Here is a 22269-nt window from a genome sequence, read left to right on the forward strand (position 1 = left end):
TGAACATTTTAAGCACAGACTCCAGCCAACGTGATGAACTGCAATACGAAGACCAAAACAAAGCAACAGAAGAAAAGCACAAAGGAACAAAGAAAAGTTAACTTATTTTGATGTTACAGGATGTCCTGAATAGGAAATATGGATTCAATCTAGAAAAGCACTTCTGGTGAAAGAGTTTTAAAACAAATATTCAAGAAGGACACTTGGAAAGCATCAATACTGAAAAGTTTCAAGTTCAATGGTGAGAACAAAAACACATGTTCAATACAGCAAGAAAGAGTAAGTTTTTATTGATCAGTAAGATCTTCACATCAATGAGAAGGCAGTGTTACATGGAGAATCGTTAATTAATTATTGATCTCTTGAAAGTAAAACAGATGACAGGAAACTCAAAATTTTGGGACGAAGCATGAAGTTGAGCGTTTGACAAATTAAAAGTCTGAACCAAACATACAGTTTCACTAATACCACAAATACTTAGCGAGCCTGATCAAAAGTACCAAAAGCACACCACTGAAGCAAAGTACTTCACAAGTATTGCAGAAGCCTCAAATCTATCTAGAGATAACATCCCAATAACTTTTTTGCAGGAAGTGATCTAAACCACTAAGTCATTAAAAGAACAGATGGAAAAAAAGAACAGTACGTGTCCACTGCTGTTAGATATAGTACATAAAAATGTTCTCGTCTCAGTATTTAATCTCCTACACAGCTGAATGGTTTGGTTTGTTATTTTTCCTAAATCAAGGGCATCATTTCTATTGTCATCCAGAATTCATTACGGCACTCAATCAAGTAGCAAAGGACGAAAAGTAGGGTTGATTATTCTCAGAAAATATGTACATATTTTTCTACCAAAAAAAGTGTCCTTCTATGAAGAGTTAGTGTTGAATTACTTATTACTGCAAGGGCAAGAAGTGGTAGGGAGTCAAAGCCCCTTATTTTTGCATGTTGTTCCAAATCATGACCAAGCAACGCTGAGTGCTGACTGCCTTTCTAAAATGGACCATTTAATAACACAGGCTTATTCACACAACTTAGCAAGTTCTACAGGTAGAATGTTGTAAATCAGCACAAAAAAATTTCTGACATGTATATTGATTAGAAAAATCAACTAAATAAAAATCTATAGCATTAATAACCTGTATTTACTTTGTTTAAACCATCACATTATAGAAGTTAATGATCAAAACCTTAGAGGCTTTATCACCAACACTGATTTAAATCAAATTTCCTACAGGGATCAAATGACTCAGGGGGACTAATGGAGTTATTTACACCAGTACCTTGAATCCAGACTGGGTTGGTAAAGACAGTAAATCACTAAGATACAGTGCCTGAATACAGGTTTTTATGAAATATTAATGTAATCAATCCTTATCACAAAAGCCTCAAGTGGTATCAGTTGCCAGTATCACTTGAGAAATCCAAGCCTTTTTAAGAAGTGTCAGAACTATCTATTTGTCTTACAGCTGATCGCTCATAGCTGTGCTTAGTCGGAAGAAATACAGAGATGTGCAAGTTACTCGTGTTACGGTACACCTAATCTGCTAAAAAGCAGCGGATTTCACTTCAACAATGGATAAGATTTTCTAGTGCAGCAAAACAGAAAAAAGATCAGAATTCAAGATGAACAATCCACATTGTGATAGTGGTTTTAGAGTTATGTCTTTAGGTATAACCATCAAAATGGTAATAAAAATAACAAGATTTATACACATACACGCACACTTATATCTCATTGCTCTATTTTCCTTTTGGTACTAAAATTTGTTCCTACATTATTTAAAGCTTAACCAGTATTACAAGTCAGGTGAGAAAGCAGTGATCTTAGCTCCACAGAGATTTACTATACTCTTAATTAACTGAAAATGAAGCATTCTTGTAAGTCACATCTAAAATAAAGGAATAAACTTTCATCCTGCCAACTACCTAATTATTAGCTTAAATAATTCTAAACATTTTGTTGGCTGTACCTTAATCATGTACTGTCTACAAAAAAGGGATAAGGAGAATGATTCCGTTACTGCAGTCTTTTGCTTTCCTCTGTTCTGGGAAACAGACCTCACCTACTAGCAATATCTAATTACATTTGTGCTCTACAATACTTTTATGTTGGATTCTTTACATTTTAAAGTTTATTGATAAAATTATAAAGTGATGGAAGGAAGTATCAACTATCAACATGCGGTCATAATATCAAACTAAAAAAAAACAAACAAACAAAAAAAAGCCAGTAAGTAATTCCAATTTTATTTGTTGAATTATAAAGCCCTCATATTTGGCAATTCATCAAATCCTATAAATGCTGCAATTTGTACTATGCACAGAAGCATTTAACTTCTGTTGTATCAGAACACCAGTTTTACTAGTAGAAAGGAGCAGTGATTCAGAAACAATAGCTTCCAGATAGCAGTAGTATTAATCATATTAATCAGACTATCTAGTTCTAGCCCAAGGGCTACTGAAATTATTTCAATCATTATCTCATTTTCCTGAAAGATCTTAAATGTAAAGAACTTCTAAATTCACAAACAGGATACATGTTATACAAGGCAAGTAGCACATTAGGAGCAAAATATAAATATTCAGTTTTAAAGGGTGCAAAATTTCAGCATGTGTTAGAATTCTAGGGAAGCAAGTTCCAAGTTAAAATTATAACCACTTCTTTCAAAGTAGCAAATAGAAAAATAGTACATTTTAAGTTGTGCTGTATACTTAGTACTTCTAATATTTAGAGAAAAATTTCTTCACTTGTTTATACCACAAAATTATTTGCCTCAAAAATGTATTCAGACATACTATCTGTTGCTTCTCATGTAAAAGTCCTTTTGGCTCTACATTCACAATAAACCATAGTTTAAAATCTTTTGCTCTTCACTAATCAAACAACAAAAGAAATCCTCAGGGAATTAATCTGAAGATACTCTCAGTAAGAGAGTTCCTAGGGATTACCCAGTGACCGCACATACATTCACTGTCAGATTAGATTCCCATGTAATTTCACGTACTAGCACGAAAACTATCCAAATAGGCAGTAAACAGACTACACATTCTTTGAAACATACTTGCAGGGCACTGGCACTTTGCAAAATAAAAGTATGTGACATATAACAAAAATAAGACTAAATTATTACCGTTTTCATTAAAAGAAAGACAAACCCAGATTAAACCCTAAGAAGAGCAACAGAAGAGCAAGTTGGATGGGAAGCATGACAGTAGAGAGATTCAGGACGCAAGGAAACAACCTTCATTTCTTCTTCAAACACCATTTGTGTTACTACTTCTGCTCTCACTACTTTGGCAGCATTTTTCCAGAAGAGTGCACAAGGCAAAGACCAAATTACCAATCACATCTGACCAAGGTAATAGAATTATGGGGGTTTTTTCAAAATATTAATTGAAATCCATGCAGCAGCTTTACAGTTGTCTGTGTGAAGACTGCAAAATCACCTCTGTCCTAGAGGCATCTCCTACTTCCACTTTCTGCCCTTTCTTTATCACTGTGCTGGTTTTGGCTGGGATAGAGTTAATTTTCTTCATATAGCTAGTATGGGGCTATGTTTTGGATTTGTGCTGGCAACAGTGTTGATAATACAGAGATGTTTCAGTTTTTGCTAAGTAATGCTTACACTAGTCAAGGACTTTTCAGCTTCCCATGCTCCGCCAGGTGGCACAAGAAGTTGGGAGGGGGCACAGCTGGGACAGCTGACTCCAACTGGCCAAAGGGCTATTCCATACCATATGACGTCATGCTCAGCATGTGAAACTGGGGGAGAAGGAAGGGGGAACGTTCGGAGTGATGGCATTTGTCTTCCCAAGTAACCATTACATGTGATGGAGCCCTGCTTTCCTGGAGATGGCTGTACACCTGCCTGCCGATAGGAAGGAGTGAATGAATTCCTTGTTCTTCTTTGCTTGCGCGTGTGGCTTTTGCCTTGCCTATTGAACTGTTTTCATCTCAACCCATGAGTTTTCTCACTTTTACCCTTCTGATTCTCTCCCCTGTCCTACTGGGGGGGGGGAGTGAGCGAGCAGCTGTGTGGGGCTTAGTCGCTGGCTGGAGTTAAACCATGACAATCACCAAAGTAAGCTTCCTCTCCTTCTGCGTATGTGAGAATTCTCCACACAAGAACGCAGCAATACGTGCAACTGAGTGCATGATGACCTGAGCCCTATCGTGACAACTTTGAATCCAGAATAAATCAACAGCTGAAGGGAAGCAGCAGATGCCAGCTGGAAACAAATGATGATGTTTCAAGCTCAAAAGGATGGCCTTAGTACTGAGCACCCATGGTTGTTTGCATAGCTCCGACTTCCAAGTTTTAAAGATACACATTGTCGTGTATCAGAAGGCTGACAGTAGTATAACGGCCCAGTAAAAGCAACCCTTACATTCAACCTACTTTCTGCAGATTCATATGGGACAATTCATGCCATTTGAGTTTATGAATTTGCTCTAAAGCAGTTTTTCTTTCCAGTGCTGAGAAAGGAAATCATTCTTTGAAAAAACTAATTCAACCATCTGAGTTACACTTCTAAACTTGAACCACAAAAGCTTGCACAAATACACAGTGCCTCCAGCAAAGGTTGCCAATATTTCATCAGATTTCTATGAAATATATAAACATTTATGGCTTGGATCCAAGACACATGTCCTAACACTTACATATCTCCACTTCCAAATCAGTGCACTTCACAACGATCAGCAGATTAACAATGATCACTCCACTAAAAAAGTTCTGGCTAGTATTCAAGCTGGGCTTAATATGCTATATGTGATGCAATGAGAAGCTGAATAAACTGTCAAGAAAACCCAACAGCACAAAGATATTCACAACTGGAACAAACAACCAATGAAGAGGCAATAGTTTAAAAATAACAGAGCAGAGGATTCATGTATCGGGACACAACTATTTAATAGAACTAACTAGGCAACAGAATTGCTTCAAAGAACCTAAGTCCAAACACTTCTTGCAGTTCCTGACCCATCCAGTACTGAAGTAGAAAAGAATAAATGCTCCAACTTCCTAAATATCTGTAATGCTTCCAAATTCTAAAAAGTCACAGTCATAATACAGAAAACAGAGATTATGGGAGTATGCTTGTGAACTTTGATAAAACATACTCTACCCAAGTTTAAGCTGCATCTAGAAAGAGTAAAGAATACTTCAGAAGAATATTTTAATATACATTAATATTGGTAAACCACACGGGAAGTTTCCTTCAAATCACTGCAGTAAGTAGACTAGGCAAACTTACTAAGTACAAACACAACAGCTTAGTTGTTAGGAAAATTTAGGTTTTAAAACATGTAAAATTATGACATTTAAGCAAGTAAGGTTTTCAGAACAACTTGTGCTTAAAAATATGGGGCTTATCTTCAGGAGCTTTTAGCGTCTGAAATACAGCAAATCATGACCCAGCAGGGTGAGAGTGGGCAGAAAAGAACATAGAGAGAAAGCACAATGGAGTGAAATCAAGGCCCATGGTGCATAGCAATAGAAAAGTTTACATTAGCAAATGCACTGCAGAATTGCCTAATGTTTTCAGCACATGGAAATAAGGCAGACCCAGCAGACAGCAGCAATATATCCATAAAAGAAAAACATTCTGCCAGTGAAGGAACATAAAAGACTCTTAGTAGGTATTAATAGATCGGTGCTGCTTTTCCTCAATTGGAACAATTCTGAATTGTGAACTGAGATTTTAGTATTACAAGTTGACACAGGCCACGTACTAAATATTCTGCATTTTATCCATCTATGGTAACACAGTGCAGGGAGAAAATAAAGCTGCCTGTAAGGTTTCCACATGCATAAACAGAATTAGAACAAAAACTCAATTGCGTCTTTTCCCATCCAAAAGCTGTATCACTAGTTGCTACTGTTTTTCAGACATCACAGAACAGCTCACAAAAGCTGGAGTTAAAACAACAGAAGTATCTTGTGGACACACATGAAAAATCATTCTCATTAAAATCAAGTTGACCTGCAAGACACTATACATACATTTCTCTAATCAATATACACGTGCTGACTTTCCATTAGTGTGAACAATTTACAACAGAGAAACTCTTGTGAACAATGTTTCTGGATCTCTGACATCACCTGGAACCCACCTTCCCTCATAGCATGCCAACAAAAGACAAAGGCACAATTAAAAGACTCCACAATTATGGGTAATGCTCCAAGTTTGTCTCTTACTTCCCTTCAGGCAACTTTTAGAGCAATAGAAAAGACAGAATGGCTGTAGGAGAAAGAAGGCAAACACTAGCTTTTACCTGAAAGGGAACAGGATGAGGGGAGGGAAACCAGTAAAAGCCAAAATAGGCTGAGAAAGACAAGACAATTAAGTTTTCAGAACAGTAATAAGTGAATAATTACTCTTACACACCAAGAGTTACAAATTCTGTAAACCAGGACGTATTTCAAATCTAGAAATCTTACCTAGTCAACAACAGACAAGCATAAAACAAACCATTTTACTACAGCCACATTTGAATAAACTTAAACAGAGGGAGTAACCTGGTAAGAAACCAGAGTGGGGACAGAGCTAATGACACATCTTAAAGCAAGAAAGACAAGCTTGAACTTGATGCAGTTTAACAGGAGCACGAAGAAACGGATTTTTTAAATGGATGATGTAGTTAAAGCAGTAGGTAAAATGTGGATTACTTACATGGGAAGAGGAGGATAAATGCTACAGAGCTCTATGAAGTTAGGATAACCTTGCAGAGAGACACGGCCTCTAACAGGAGGCCCTGTAAATCCTAAGGGAAAAGGGGCAGATCTTCAACGTTTTAGGGAAAGGGGAAGCAAAGTGCAGGCACAGTTGGAATTTGGAGAGTAAAAGAAAACAGCGAGATGCTGTCCCACTTCAGGAGAAGGCAATAGCCACAGGGAAGACAGAACTAACATCAGTAATGTCACAGCAAGCAAAACTTAATAGTACAACATCCAAGAGTTGCCAAGGAAAGAGACTAGCACACAACAGTGTCTGAAAATGACACGGGTCTTAATTTCTGAGAAAGCGCTCCGTGCCATCTGATTTTTCACTTGGGGCAAGTCGTATACGAGATAGACATGCCGGGGAAGCAGCATGGTTATGTAGTGCCCTGGCACCCTCCCCACGTGCGGTCACAGTCTCGGCCATTACAGTCTTCTCCACTGTAATTGTTTGTCTTCAGCAGATGATTAGTCCTTACCTAAAGTTATGAGTAAATGAAACCTCTTGCAGGAGCTGAAAACCTGATGTAAATTTTGAAAAGGCTAGCACCATCAGCATTATCTGCATTGCAGTCATCTCAGCAGTGTACAGAGGCACTTATACATCAACAGGACTGACCGTCTGTTTCAAACATCTTTAATTTAAGATGGCTCTCCTCAGCATGTGAGAAAGAAGTAGTCTATTTTTTGCAAAAAATCTAAAAATGGAATATATAAATATCCATTTATTCAGTGCTCAAATTTATGCTCATTTTCTGCAGGAAGATGTCCTTCAAATGAATTGCAGGATTCATAAAACTGGATTAACAATGTCATAAATCATACACCTGCCAAAATAACAGCATAAAAAGTGAGACTAAATATAATCTACATCTTATTTGCACACATACAATCTATATTTAACTATTTGTTATAATTCAAATATTAGCTGACACATATTCAAATTTAAACATAAATCGCTATATTGGTTATAATTTTCCTATAGTTATTTGTTTTAAAAATAACTTTTAAGCTTTTGCAATACCCTCATTTCTGATTTAATAAGTTTTGAATTTGCATAAAGAAGAAACTTGCAAATTTATGCCTTACAAATTTTCTGGCAGTGCTTCAACTTTTACTCTCCAAACCAAATTGTAATGAATTCCTAGTTTACATTTCTGAAATTATCAACTAAATGCTGTGCAAACCAGGACCATTTCTAGGACCAGCCTTTAAACTGCAGGATTTATCGCAAGTCAATGCTTCCTTTAGGTATACTAGAAAGAGCAGTATTTCTCTCCAGGCTCAATTTCCAAGACACAAAGTCAGTTTCCATATTTAATTTCAAACCGAATGTATTAAGAGCGCAAACTCTCAGGATGGTTCTTTGACATACATTTTGCTGCATAACCCAGACCCCCAAACACACCAAGTAAACCTCAGAAAACCTCCAGACACATCCCTGTAAGGATTTTAAAGGGATCCAAGAGGTATCCAGGCAGCTTCAGCTCTAAGAGAAGCAATCACAATGTAAATCTTGGGAAGCACACTACTGAAACTAAGGACTACGATAATTCATTAACTTAATTCCATAAGTAGATTAGTCAACTGCTGAGGCAGAAATGGTAATGGAAAGAAGAGAAGAACTGAACAGAATTCTGAAAACCATCATCATTCAGGAAACCAAGGTAGTGTATATTTATACCAACAAAGCAATTTTGTTTCGGAACACACGCATGCACAAATTCCTCTAAACCAACAGAAATAACGCACAACATTCCAAAAATAAAGAAACAATCTGCTATTTCATGCTGAAATCCTCAGAATAATGAAAGTACAAAAGATTTTACATCTGAATCGCTAGTTACACTAGACCTTTTCCTTTTTTTTTTATAATGAAGAATATGTTAGAAAATAGCTGTTAAGAAAAAAGTAACACAGAACTTGCTGTAACTGGTTCTGCTGGCCAAATATCAATATCATTAGAAGAACTACAATTACATTCCTGTACATAAGAGCCTGAAATACCAGGTATCACAAAATAAACAAAAAGAAATAGTCAAAGTTTCAGTCAGAATTAATTAGAAAAGTAAGTAATCCACATCAGAGCTATCGCTTTGCATCATATGCAGTTTATACTTTTGTCTCCTTTTAAGGACACTTAATAGATAACATTATCATAATGCTCACATTTTTCCTCAGAGTATCCTCTTTCCTGACAGAATGATTTAGAATTAATTGTTGCAAGCTGCCACACATTCATCTGATTACACCCTTACCAGCGAGCGTAACCCAAGCCATGCTAGGAATGTGGAAAGAGACCTGAGGAGCCAGAAGGTAACGTGCATTAAGCAAGCCAGAAATGACACACATGCCTAAAGAAGGCAATACCCAATCTAACTCAACACAGGCAAAACTAGCAATGTACCACCGCCAACAGTTTCACAAGTGCTCAGTTTAACACTGGGACAGCATCAAGACATTCGCAGTCTCACAGTTGGTCCTGTAGGTCACAAAGGAGCCACACATGGGATTGTATCGATCTACTGGCCACTCGCACAGAGCTGAGGCTTTTCATTTCCAGTTCAGATATGACAGAATAGAGGAGATTTAAAAAAAAAAAAAAAAAAAGTGAATAAAATAGAGTGAGGGGAAAAAAGGAGTGGGGAAGGAGAGGTAGGAGAAAAGGCAGAGAAAAGAGAAAAAGAGACTTCCCATACTAGAGGCATTTTGTAAGAAAAGCATTCTTATCCAGCTCCACTTTTCCAAGGAAGCAACTGAGGAAAGTCGCACAGGAACCGCAACACCAGTCCAAACCTTAATCAACACCTCTCACGATTTTGTGCTTGTATCTTCTGGACAAAATTTAGAGACGGTGATCTTGCAACCTGCCTCATCTTTAACAGTTTTCCTATCATTTTGTCTTCTCAGAGAGCAGCCTGTACTTAAGATTTATTCCCTGCAAGCAAAACTCTTTTTTCAAGTTCAGTCTTGCTTAATGAGTTACTTTTTATTACGTGAAGCTTTTTAATGCATTGTTTGTTCTGTCAAGCCCAAATAACTGCTGACATCCTAATCATGAGGCCCCTTGGAAAAAAAAAAGGGTTTTTTTGCTTAAAAGCAATCTTTACATTTGCCTGCAAAGCAATTATATAATGTTTAAATCATTTTAATATAAAAATAGCCTGCCTACATTTTAAATATTGCAAAGGATAAAATATGAAGAAGAACTGTCTTCTTCAGATTTTGATCGTTCCCCCTCTTACTTAAATCTGAATTTCATATATTCCTTTTTAGACATAAAGGAAATAGGTAGTGATAGCAGCACCAGCTTTCTTCACTAGTTCTTCCCAAGTCCTGAAAAAGGAATTATCCATCTAAAAAGCAGAGACTGATCTCCCTCTACCAATATGAAAGCTACATTTTATTGTAGGCATATATTTAAAAAAAAAAAAAAAAATCAAATTCTATGGGGAAACAGCTTCTAAAGCCAGCTCAAATTTAGCACACCATGTTCTTACATATATTTTGTAAAAAACTCCCCCCTCCCCTTTCTCCTCCTCTTCTCCCTACAGGGGAAAGGGAACGGCTCTGAACCAATAAAGAACAAAAAATACAGGAAGTTTTGCTCAATGATTTAGTTATTCCAAGAAAAATGCAATTGTAAATCCCTGTCATACACATGCATATTGCTGAATATTCCAAACAGCAACATTAAATAGTAACCCAGGAGTTTGGTTAACGCTACCAAACAGGCAAATATTTGAATATATTTTTTGTTATTCTTGATTACTATTTGCCTGACCTCATTATTTCTCAAAGATCTTAGTTTAACTAAACTTGTCAGATTATGCTACAAAGAAAACTCAGTAATTGTTTTGTTTCTTTAAAAGCACTGGCTTTCTCCTAACGCTCTACAACATGGAGGTGATCAAGATTTATTCCTCTAGCTAAAATACAGCAGCTTTTTTTCTTATTTATTTAAGAAATGGATGCTGATTAAAGGCCAACATTTGAAGTGGCCAGTGGCTCTCTCGTCAAAGGAAAAGCAGCAGCTTAATGCTGCAAGAGCTCTCCCCTTTCCACAGTTAAGCACTGTCAACTTTTTGCTTAGTTTTAATTATAATAGCTTATTTACAATACTGCTACGACTGGATGGGATCTGCATTACTGCATTTGGAATCAACTGCACATATGTAACTGACTCACCCTGAATTCAAAAAATTACAAATTTTCACTCTCCCCCACTGGATACCTTCCCCCCGCTTTTCTTTTTAGCAGACAGAAAAAGTATAATAGCATGCACGACTCCAAGGAAGCCTTGATCTGAACAGCAGCCTTTTGTTGTGAACATGGTTTCCATCATCTTCCCTAGAAGATGAAATTCCAGTATTACAAATGGCTGCAGAAGGTTCCAATACTGGTTAGGCCAAAGGGCTATGGCAGCCCTGATAAACCCTAAAAACTGTTCTGCTACTTTGAATGTAACAACTGAAAATGATAAGATCTCTGAACTATGCAGAACACCCATGTCTTGACCCCTATATATTTGTGTCAGAAACATGATTCTTTCTAAAGAGGAATCTTCTTATGAAGAGTCCACCAGCAGAACTCCAACTACATTACAGAAACACTAGTAATTGCTCCATAGCTGAGACAGGGTTGGGTTTTGTATTATCTCACATTTCTGTGTTAGGAAAGAGATGGAACTCCTCCTACTCAAAATTGATTTTGAATGTGTATTTTTGAGGTAAACATAAAAACAATGACCATTTTCTAAAATGGCTGCAATCTGCTAATATCCCAGTGGAGCTGAAAGCTCTGTCTTCTCTTGTCAAACACGGCTAGGACACTAGATCTCTTCCTTTTCTCTTTGCCAAAGAAAAAAACATAAGGCTACCATCTTCTCTAGAAGCCTAAAGCAATGAGAAATAGCAAATGTTCTTACAAATAAGGTCTCTTGCCATACCAGGGTAACTGGGAAAAAGACATGAGCACAGCCTTTGCAAGCTCTGTCAGAGAAAACTTTGTTCTTAATCTCTACTGATTAAGCTTATGAAAATCAAAGCATTATAAGCATATTTTCAAAGACTTTTGAAGAGACTTCCTTCTATACTATATGATATATGAAAGAAAACTAACAATACAACATTAAGCAGGTGAAAAAATGCAAGCTATCTGGCTAATGCCATTCTAGCCACTGTGAGATGGCACATAGCAGGTTTACTTGCATGCTCTGGATGCCATTTAAAGTTTAACCACCAATACTAATTTTACATTTGCTGCTACTTATCTTAAAGTACAGGAATCATAGATGGCAATATTTTCTTTGAATTTCTGTATTAAATACCAAATCTGGAAAAAACAAAGACTATAAATTACTTGAGGAAGTGTTTTTCAATTACATGGAATATTTTCTACAATTAATATCTAGATCAGATCTCTTATGTTGTGCCATAAAAGAAACAACAAGAAATTTGTTATCAATCTCAACATGAATTCTATTTATCTGTAATTTTTTTCCAAATATGGAAAAGCTCCCAAGAAACTCCAGTTCTGCATTGCCCAGATATCAAAAATGAGTCACAATACGGCTCAGAAACACAGTCCCCAAGATGAACTCCTGATGTATGCAATTCTGTAATTCACAGCCAACCAAGAGACCATGACACCCCGAGTGACCTAGCTTTGGAGACTATCTTGGTCATCTCCAAGATAAACAATGTCCCAAGCAATCTTTAGAAAACCATAAATGAACAAAACGCTGATTGCACACTCCTCCAGAACAGGCTATCATCAATTCTTCAGACCCACATTTCCACAAAAATATCATACCAAAGCTATTACTCCTTATGTGTAACAGAAAGTACAATCCATTCCAAACACCATGCAATTCCAATGATAATTCTGATCTCTAGAAAATTAATCTTGTCTACACAAAAGGCAAAATTTCCTGAAGACAGAGCTTTTCCAGAACTATGTTCAAGATTTTATGCCATCCCAGATGCAAGCCATATTAGATTAATGTCTCTGCCAACATACAAACTTAGCATAATGTATACTAACCCTCGCCACTCCACAGAGATCGCAAACCAATTATGATAAACAGTAGTCTCACTGCCTATTTATTTTACTGGAAAATGTTCACTCACCAGAATCCAACAACTAGAGTAGAATAAAAATACTACTTCAGTCCTGTCTCTCTACTTTACTCCCCAAACAGAAACGGACATACGTTACTATTCTGAAGGAAAATTCTGCACTGAGGATGAGCTCTAAAATGACTGCAGGAATACTAATTTTACATAGTTGGACCTGTCAAGTTATCAGTGGTTGTACACAAAGTAAAGAATTTCTCTTTACAGGTACCAGAACAAAAACAGAGTCTCAAAGTCAGAATGACTTAGTGATGAAAGGAAATAAGTCCAGCCAATTCTACGTACATAAAATAGGATTTCATGATCTCAGTTGCATACACACAAACTAATTATCTTATCTGAAAATTATTAAACACAGGCTCCATTGAAATCCAGAATAACTATTTAAAAACATGCAAGAAACAGAGAGAAGAGAATTAAAACACAAAATGCAGTTAAACAACAGGGATCCAAAAGTTCAGGAACTTCAATCTATCTCAAAGGTGAGAACTTGGAAATCACTTACGAGACCTTCATTCTGTCCAGAAGGTCACTGTGGAAACCAGGGAGATGGGTGGTAGGCTCTGGTCATTTTGATTTTAGGGAGCAGGAGTGAAAAGGTGTGCAATTGACTAAGCACCTAACATACTTCTGGGAAGAGAAGACTCTTACATCAGCTGTCATTTACCGAATTTCTGTCGTCTTTAATTTCCAGCTTATTCATGCCTGTTATCACAGAAGAAAGGAGAAAGGCTACTAGACTTCAGCATCCTCCAAAGTTAGGCCAAAGGACAACAACCATGAGCAATCACTGTGGTTGACCTCTAAACAGCTAGCTCTGGTTTCAATAAAACCTTACTGGTACCTTCAACCAGACAGCCTGGTAGTGATACAGAGATCCAAGTATGCAAATAAGTGCAGGAATTTATTTCAAGAAACACACAGAAAAGTGGTTAAATGAACACTATGCAGAACCACTTTTGTTTCTATTCACAAATTACTATCACTGCAGCCTTACAAAACTAACCCATACCACTGTACATGCTGCAGTTTATGAAGGGTGTCAGGTTCGTTCTCTGGATACAAACATGTTAATTATTAACTTATGCTCTTATCCTACTCTTCAAATGTGTTACAGAAAGATGAGTAATAGCACAAAACTCCTGTTACTCCGATTTTCCCCTCCCTCTGTTATTGTTGCAGCATGAGAGGCAGGAACTTCAAATTTAGACACAATAAACAGATTACATTCCTTTATTAAGGTGTGCCAGAAACCTGAGATCTTTCAGCCAAAGAAGTATTGTAACACATTCCCTCTAATTATTATGCAATATTACAGTCTTCCACAGCAGGAACAGTAATTTCATGGTTAGAATCCAACCCATTCACTAGAAAACTGTTATACAGCAGTCTCAGAAGGAAGGATTTTTAATAAAACAGGACTGTTGAGTCAAAAAGATAAAACAGTAAGAAGCCTGTATGATTAAGCTTTATCACAACACTAGCATTTATCACCTTTCCACACATGCACATTTTAGTAAATTGTCTTAAAAGCATAATGACAGTAAGTACTTTTCTTTATTTACCTTACACAATTCTGCATGAAAAGACTTAAAATTATTCATGTTTCTAGAAATCTATATCATTTCCATTTCTCAACACCATAGATATCTGGTTGCCAATAAATGACTGAAATATCTGAATACATAACTCACTTCAAAAATCTCCAGGGTTATAACTTCATTTTTCCAGATAGAAAAACTCTCAAAATATTTAGTATGTTTAGAAATAAAAAAATATTTGCTTTAAACAAATACAAACCTAATTATAAAGTCAGGCACAAAGCATTCTAAAACTGTATTTATGTTTTTCAGCTTCTTAATTCTCTGATTTCATAAGTTTTTTCAGAGAACAGAGAAATGGAAACAAAAAAATCTGTTAACACAAGCATCATGTTACAGTTCTATATGCAAGTGCATTAAAAGATAAAACACGATATACCTGCATGACACCTGGTAGAAGGGATATCCTGGTAGAGGAACAGAGTTTGAAAATCCAGACTGACTCGACATTGCCTTCAGGTATTGTATCCACTTAAATCGCTTCTATATTCCATATGTTAATTCCTTACCGAAAAAATAGGTATGTATGTATCCATCTGTATATTTGTTCAAAGCTAACTAAAAAGAAACCAAGCGCACATTCGAAGGTCTTGAAGATTCTGCCTGCATTTCAAACTGCTTCCTCAGTAGTGAAATTCCTAAAAGCCAACACCCTCATGACATCACATACTACAAAATCATAAACATGCAATTGTTTCAGTAAAGCAAGGACAGCCCGTCGTTTTTGACTCGACATAAAATCCTGCACCACATTCTTCTTGAAAACACAGTGCCTTTCAGGCTGGCGAAAGGCAGAGAGACCTGCTGGCTTAAACAGCAGCCCTGCTTTGGCAGTCAGCCAGCAACCAGCAGAACTTATTGCCAATGCCGCAAATCCCTCCTATCAGCTAATGAAGATCCAGACTGCAGGTGAAACACAATTTTAGCCCATAACAAGAATTTCCTTGAAAATGCATGAGATCCATGACCTTGAACTTAGTGGCAAAAATTTATTTTAAAAATTTCAGTTAAATGTACAATGCATACTACTGTTTTATAAGCAACATCAGATTGCATTGCACATTACAGTAGTATAAAAAAATCATATTGAGTTTCCCCTGCTAAAAGAGAATCCTATCATGCTACACTCTCAACTATGGGAAAGCAGGAGGGAAGGATAGGAGGTAGAATCTTAAACTACATTATTTAAGCTACTGAATATAGAAATAAAGCTATGTGCATGCACTCCTGTAGTATTTTACTACAGCTTAAATCAAAGAAATATCAAAAGCGAGATTTCTTTTGATATACAGTACAATGGTAAGTTACATGAAAGTTTATTTGGGCATGCCTTCCTCGGGAGAGGAAAAGACAACTGGAAAGCAGGAAGACATGTGAGGAGCCACAGTATAGCCCAGTGGCATGACTAACGTCAAGTAGACTTAAATGATTATCTACCTACACTACTCTTAGAGTAAAGGTGTACAGTGCCCTCGCATGAAGAGTTGCTTAGTTTAAGCAAAATATTAAATAAAACAGATTTTAAAATTATTTTATTATCTGTGCGAGCTGCATTGGAAGACATTAAAATGTTGAATTTAATACCTTTACTCTATGACACATTATTTAGTCTCATATTATTTTATTGTCTCTCAGTTTTAGAAAAAGACTGAATGAGTTTCAATTGGTTTATCACAAGTTTATAATCAACATCTCAGTCATTAGGAAAATGGTACAAAACTTTGTCACTATTCTAGGTACCTTTCAAAGTCTGACTTAATGGGAGCTTGTTCTTCTACCTTAAATGTAGCTTAAATCTAAAACTAAATCTGATCTCAGTGAAATGTTTCATTTCTTTTGCATATAACTCAACTGTTTTTATAGTGTTTTAACAGCACTGTGATGTTTTACATTGCCTAACTATTATTTGTCAAGGTGTAAAAAAGGGTGGTTTATTTGTGAAACATGATAGCAACATTTCAAATGGAGATAAAGCAGTAGTGGAAAAAACCCAGAACAATCACACACTACAAAATAAAGGCTTGGTCCTTAAAAAAGTAGGAATGCTTATTAATTAGCTCTGCACACTGTCACACATAGAGCTCAGTCAAGTAATTGACTGTTCCCACCAGCTACAACTTGGGGAGTCACAGGCCATTTTACACAACAAATGCAACGTACACCTGCACACAGAATAATATGCAGATACCATAGGTCACTGCATACGGCAGCAATTTCTGAAGCCCTATAAAAATGCCAGGACAACACACAGAGAGTACAGCTTGCCCAGATAAGTAATTTTTTTTATTAGCTCAACTGATATGTCTGGAAAAAACAAACAAGCTTCTGGGCACATCATTTTGCAGAAATTTTTATACCTCTCCTGGCTGTAAAGAAAAAGTTTGAAAAGGCAATTCAAGCACAAATAATGCTGTGGTATCAGCTGAGTTTTTACAGACAGACTTGAAAAAGTAGCTTTTATAAACATAATCTCTCTCATGTCTAGCATGGAGCATTAATTCCAGAACCCACGACTCTCAAAAACCACACAGGTAACAGCAAAAAAAGTTGTGTGCATGTGAGAGGAAGAGAAAACTCTACCAGGTCTGTCCAAGTCACCTTTCCCTGGCTGCCTCATCACGGATGTTAGGATAAGTACTGTTAGCTTTCATCCCTACTGCCACAGCTGCTGAGGGCTATGTAAGTCATTCTGCTACACTGCCGTGGTGGGACCTGATGAGTCATCTTGTGTGCAGCCCCCAAAGCACTTACATTTCTGTCCTGTGTATTTACTCATTTTTTTATTTGGTGCCGCCTTGACACTGATAATCACAGCATTAACACATTTATGCAGCAATTCTCATCTCAGAATAATAATTCTTAGTCCCAACCAGGATTTAGGCTGTTTCCATTTGATTTGCCAGCTGAAAAGAATGTTAGTGTCAAGTCAGCAGATTACAGGCTTATGAACCAGGAGTCTTAGAGGCTGCCAGTGGTTCACCATGCCATTTTGCAAAAATCACTTAGTCGCTTAATGCGTAGCTTATCCACATAATAAGGAAAGTACTGGCTGACAGCAAAGGAATGATGTGAGGTTAAAATTTTTTTGTAATTAAGTATTGAAATCCTCTGATTAAAGATTTATGAAGGGATAAAACAGCTATAGCATTTCAGGGAAAAGATGTGTGGGAATATTCAGAATAGGGCTTTCTTTTTGTCTCCTGCTCCTAGCTCTAACACAACAGAAGCATTATTGCTCTGAAATTTCAATTTAAATATAAAAACCATTCAAATTTTAAAATGTGGTGGAAACGACACGGTTTTTAAATGGGTGGACAGCATTACATAGCATTTAAAGATGGGGATAAGTGAGATGACAATAGGCAGATAAAAACTGAATTTAAGATGATCTTTGCAGAAGCAGAATCCTTCATTGGTAAGCATCACACCCGTTCAGTGATTTGGAAACAAGAAGGAAACATATGGTGTAAGAGGGAGAAAGGGGGACGAGGAACTCTGCTAAGGACCAAAGAGAAAGCCTCCACACAATGACACCCAACATTTACCAAGTGCCCCTTTTATTTCTTTCCACACGCAGGCTTGATTACAGTACAGAACTACTTCTGGGATCCAGACCTACTTGCCAAACACCACCTCCAATAAAGGAGACAAGTGGGTTTTGTTCCAACTGCAGTCATGTTTGTTTGAATTTTATGCTTCCGTGTTTTAGTGCCAACAAACTTACTTAAAAATAACCACATTAGTATTGTTTGGCATAGCATGCCATGTAGTACTTATTACTTTGCTGGAACAAAATTAAACAAAGAAATTAAGTTTGAGGCACAAATACTGTGCGTTCTAGAATTTACCATGACCTTAATACTGAAGTAACTGACCTGTTAGCTGTTACAGCATTTAATGCTGCTACTTGAAAAGGTGTGCAATACTTAACTGAGGTGTACCTGCACTTCAAAAAGCAGGGACAGGCTGAAAGACTGCAGAAGAGCAAGCTCATGACCACCTTTGGGTATTTCAAACAAGTAGCATCCTTGGTAAACTAACGGAAAATTAGTTTAAACTAAAAAGGCAGACTGAAGGAGAAATAGAAACTAACCTTACTACTGGAATCTAAATCAACTTCATCAAGTCTAGAAGTGAAAGCAGGCACATTGTAGACAGGTATGTGATGATATATCAAAATGCATATAAAATGTTTAGTATTCATAAAAATAGAATGAAGTGTCATGCAGAAATTATTGTAACATCAATACCATAAATCAGTAATTTACTCCCATACAAAGTGTTATATTTGATATTTTCCCTGCCTCCTAAGAAATGTATTACAGACACTAAAAATAGAAAGAAAAATAATATTGTAGGAAATATAGGAAAACTCATTACATGGAGTTTGAAAACAACAGTATTACTTACAAAGAAAATATTACAAAGATATTAAATATAATGAGCAGTACTTAGAAGACATAATGGAAAGTCTTTTTTTCCTCTCTGTACAAAACACAATAATAGGAAAATATACACAACACTGAAGAATAATGGCAAATGTGAAACTGAAGAAGGACACTATCACTGAAACCCCAAAACTCAGCCAGAGTTAAAGACTAACTGGATGTTTATATAGCAAAAAAACAAAAACAAAACAAACAAACAAAAAACCCCAGACGTGGTAACAGAAAAGCACTGGAAGAAAAGAGGACTTGAAACAACACCAGAACTTGGGAGAAAACATGCATGTAAGAAAGCATTATCTAACCTAGTTGACAAAGGATGTCTTTCACTCTTTTCTAAGGCAGAATAGTGGGTTCAATGATAATACATTATCTCTGCTGCACTACTATGCTTGCTGGTCAAACTACTGAATTAAGATTTTTTTTCTCCAGTCTAGTTTCCTAAGAAAACTGAAGTGATCAATGTCACATAAGCAGATACAGAATAAGCAGGTTAGTTGTTGTTTTCAGGTAGGCTACCTAATGAAAAATAAAGTGAACAACCTCTGAAAAAAAATAGGCAGCACATGAAGATGTTTGTATTCTGACTTCAATTAAACTGGGTTCTCCAAAGCAAAACACACATCTACCTTCTTCCCCTCTCCTACCCTGACTTCCAGTCTTTGAAATTTCCCATTGACCTGCCCTCCTAATACCTGGTTGCTCTGTTCGCCTTTCAGTAGCTTTTAATTTCTCCAGCCCCTCTTTCCCTCCTGCTGTTAAGGCAGCTTTCTTGCCATATACATGGCACTATCCAGGTTAGGCCTATTACAAGCTTGTTCAGCCTGATAACACATTTCTCTAGCCTAGAGACAGCTGCCTGTTACCCATCCTCATCCTCCATCAGCTTTACATCACTCCCAGTAAGATCTTTAAAAGAAGTAAACATCCCAAAGACCAAGCAACACTTGATTAAACAACTAAGTGCTGCACACTTCATAAAGACACTGAAGTTCCCTCACATTTTCTCCATATGCTCCCTGTCCATATACTGTCATGTCCTGAAATATGTCTAGCAATGCTGACACAAAATTGATTCAAAAGGCAAGATTCCCAAGAAAAGCAAGAACCTCCACTTAGTTTCTCAAGCTTGTCTGTTTCCTACTTATTTTTAGAAGGAAACAGTGAGTGTAAAGCTACCCTCTCAAACTGAATACTGGAACATGAAGTTAGCATCTCTTATGATACAAAAATAAGTGAAATCTCCTTTGGAAGGAGCTTTAAATTTGCAGTTAGGCCCCATGTTAGCCATTGAAAGGCTGGGTAGGTCAGATGAAAAAGTACTGGTGGGGGGAAGAGAGAGCTACTTAGTCTTTCCTTGGTATCCAGGTGTGAGATTTGAACTCCACTGGCTATTACCAAATACTAGCACCAGAAACAACATACAAGTTTTAAGACTTTTCAAGCACTATGCAATCCTCCATCATCTGTCCCCGTAGGTTTGTCTCTGTTCCTCTCAACCAGGCATCAGAGGTGGAGCTTCCCAAAACAGAGCCATTGCCCAGCCATCCTGTAGAGCAATTAACAGAATCCACTCTGGGATGCAAACTAGAGCACAGAAATTTAAAACCTAGCTATTCTAGGTCATTCTTTCCTTCACTTTAGGGAAGCCTCAGTGGCAAAATGCTTGCATTTTTCCTTGCACTTTAAAGAGGGAAAAATGTGTTCCCAAACCCAATCTTCCAGATATGAAAACATGTAACAGTTATGTAGGACCTGGCTTTCAGCTGCTTCTGCAACACTCAAGTTGCAAAAAGGTTCATTTGGAGCAACTTGCATACCACATGAAATTCTTGAGAAAGGCATCTTTTGCAAGACAAAATGCCAATGCACTCCTCTCTGTGACCACGCAGGCTGGTAAGAGTGACGGAACTCCATAAAGTAGAAATGAGGGTTTTGAAATGTAAAGTATCAGAAATTTAAGGAATTTATTTCCATTACAGATTTGTCCTTCAAGGAACAGAGAAGCAGAAGTAACTGCAAGATATAGCAGTAGGTTTTATTTTAGGTACAAACACATTTCTGCATCTAGAAGCTTAAGATTAAGATGCCACATATGAAAGCTAACAATTCTGTTTCATTCCATGCTCCTCTTCAGAGACACAGAAGTCACACAGAGATATCAGCAGCACTGGCTTAAAACTAGTTGTCCTCTATACAGACACCAGCTTCCATGTGTTCTGAACATAGTTCCAGGAATCAGTCATTAAAAACATACAATAAAAAGCTAAATACTACTTGACAAAATGAACTTCAAAAGACATTGGATTTGGAAGAATTCCACAATGAATACTTTATTTGGTAGATTTAAAAAAATAGTAAGTCTGGATTAAGCCTTTCTGTCAGAGTCTGAAGCTAGATTTTAAAAATTCCTACACCTGAAACAAAGCCTAGAATTTACTCTAAACATCTAAGAATCCATAGTGGAGTTACCAGGACTGATACGTCTGCTTCCTACCTTAGTCCTTCCAGACACTCTTCCTTGAGTTAAGAAATAAATATTTTTTATGTCTTTGTTCCAATCTGGAACAAAAAAGCAAAAGTTATTAAATTATCTTCTAAACAATATTCCAAACATAAAACTGCTCTTAGCAGTCTTACTACTAGACAGGCTGTAAAGATGCTCAAAAGTCCAACACCAGGGCCCTGACTTGCAAAGCAATCTTAGCAGCGTTACCCAAAAGCCATTCCAGCTACAAGCAATTACAGTGCAGCCTGCACAGCCTCCATTGACCTGATGCATTCCAATTCTACATCAAGTCAAAAATGACAGCTTAAGTACTAATCACACATTGCCATTAGTACTTGAAAGCACATCCTCCTGGCCTTCGTGCCCAAACTGGAGGTGGCACATGTCCCTCTCTTGCCTCTTCCACTCTTCCTGGAAGTTGCCACTCCCCATTTAGAAGTAGCTTAAGGCTCCATTCCTTCTACTCTCCTCTGGGTGCTCTAAGAGACAGGATCTTTCTTCAGGCTTCACATATTAATACTGCCATCATCCCTCTACCGTAATGTCCCACGGCACCTACAGACACCAGGTTTTAGCACGCTAGTCTGTAACAATGACCAACACAGAATAGCTGGAGGGCCACGCGGAGGTATGTACCAGCAGCAGCTTAGCCCTGTTCACAAAAAGACCCTTTATGGCAAAGCATCTGTTCAGGGAGTTAGCTAGAACAATGTTGTTTACTACTGTACCTCAAAGCAAAAGGAGGTACACTGTTGTGTTTAAAACCTGCATCACTGAAGAGCCAAAACAGAAATTCTCGTATCAAGAGGGCACCAGAATGGAGCCCCCGTAATCCAGGGGGAAATGGTG

The 22269-nt window shown here is 37.2% G+C and overlaps 1 protein-coding gene across 8 annotated transcripts in view; it reads right to left on the minus strand.

Moving 5' to 3' along the window:
- PLEKHA7 (pleckstrin homology domain containing A7) overlaps window positions 1–22269 on the minus strand; it is a 172928-nt gene that overhangs the window by 98521 nt on the left and 52138 nt on the right. For 2 of the 8 annotated variants that reach the window (XM_075502243.1, XM_075502241.1), the window contains exon 1: window positions 14846–15054. The exons of the other annotated variants lie outside the window; for them this stretch is intronic. In XM_075502243.1, coding sequence (XP_075358358.1) covers window positions 14846–14916 — 71 coding nt within the window. In that variant the 5' untranslated portion in view covers window positions 14917–15054. Of the gene's footprint in view, window positions 1–14845; window positions 15055–22269 lie in introns of those variants that run through there. 8 annotated transcript variants of the gene reach the window in all.

The sequence above is a fragment of the Mycteria americana genome, chromosome 5 (assembly GCF_035582795.1).
Source record: "Mycteria americana isolate JAX WOST 10 ecotype Jacksonville Zoo and Gardens chromosome 5, USCA_MyAme_1.0, whole genome shotgun sequence".
NCBI classification, from domain to species: Eukaryota; Metazoa; Chordata; class Aves; order Ciconiiformes; family Ciconiidae; genus Mycteria; species Mycteria americana.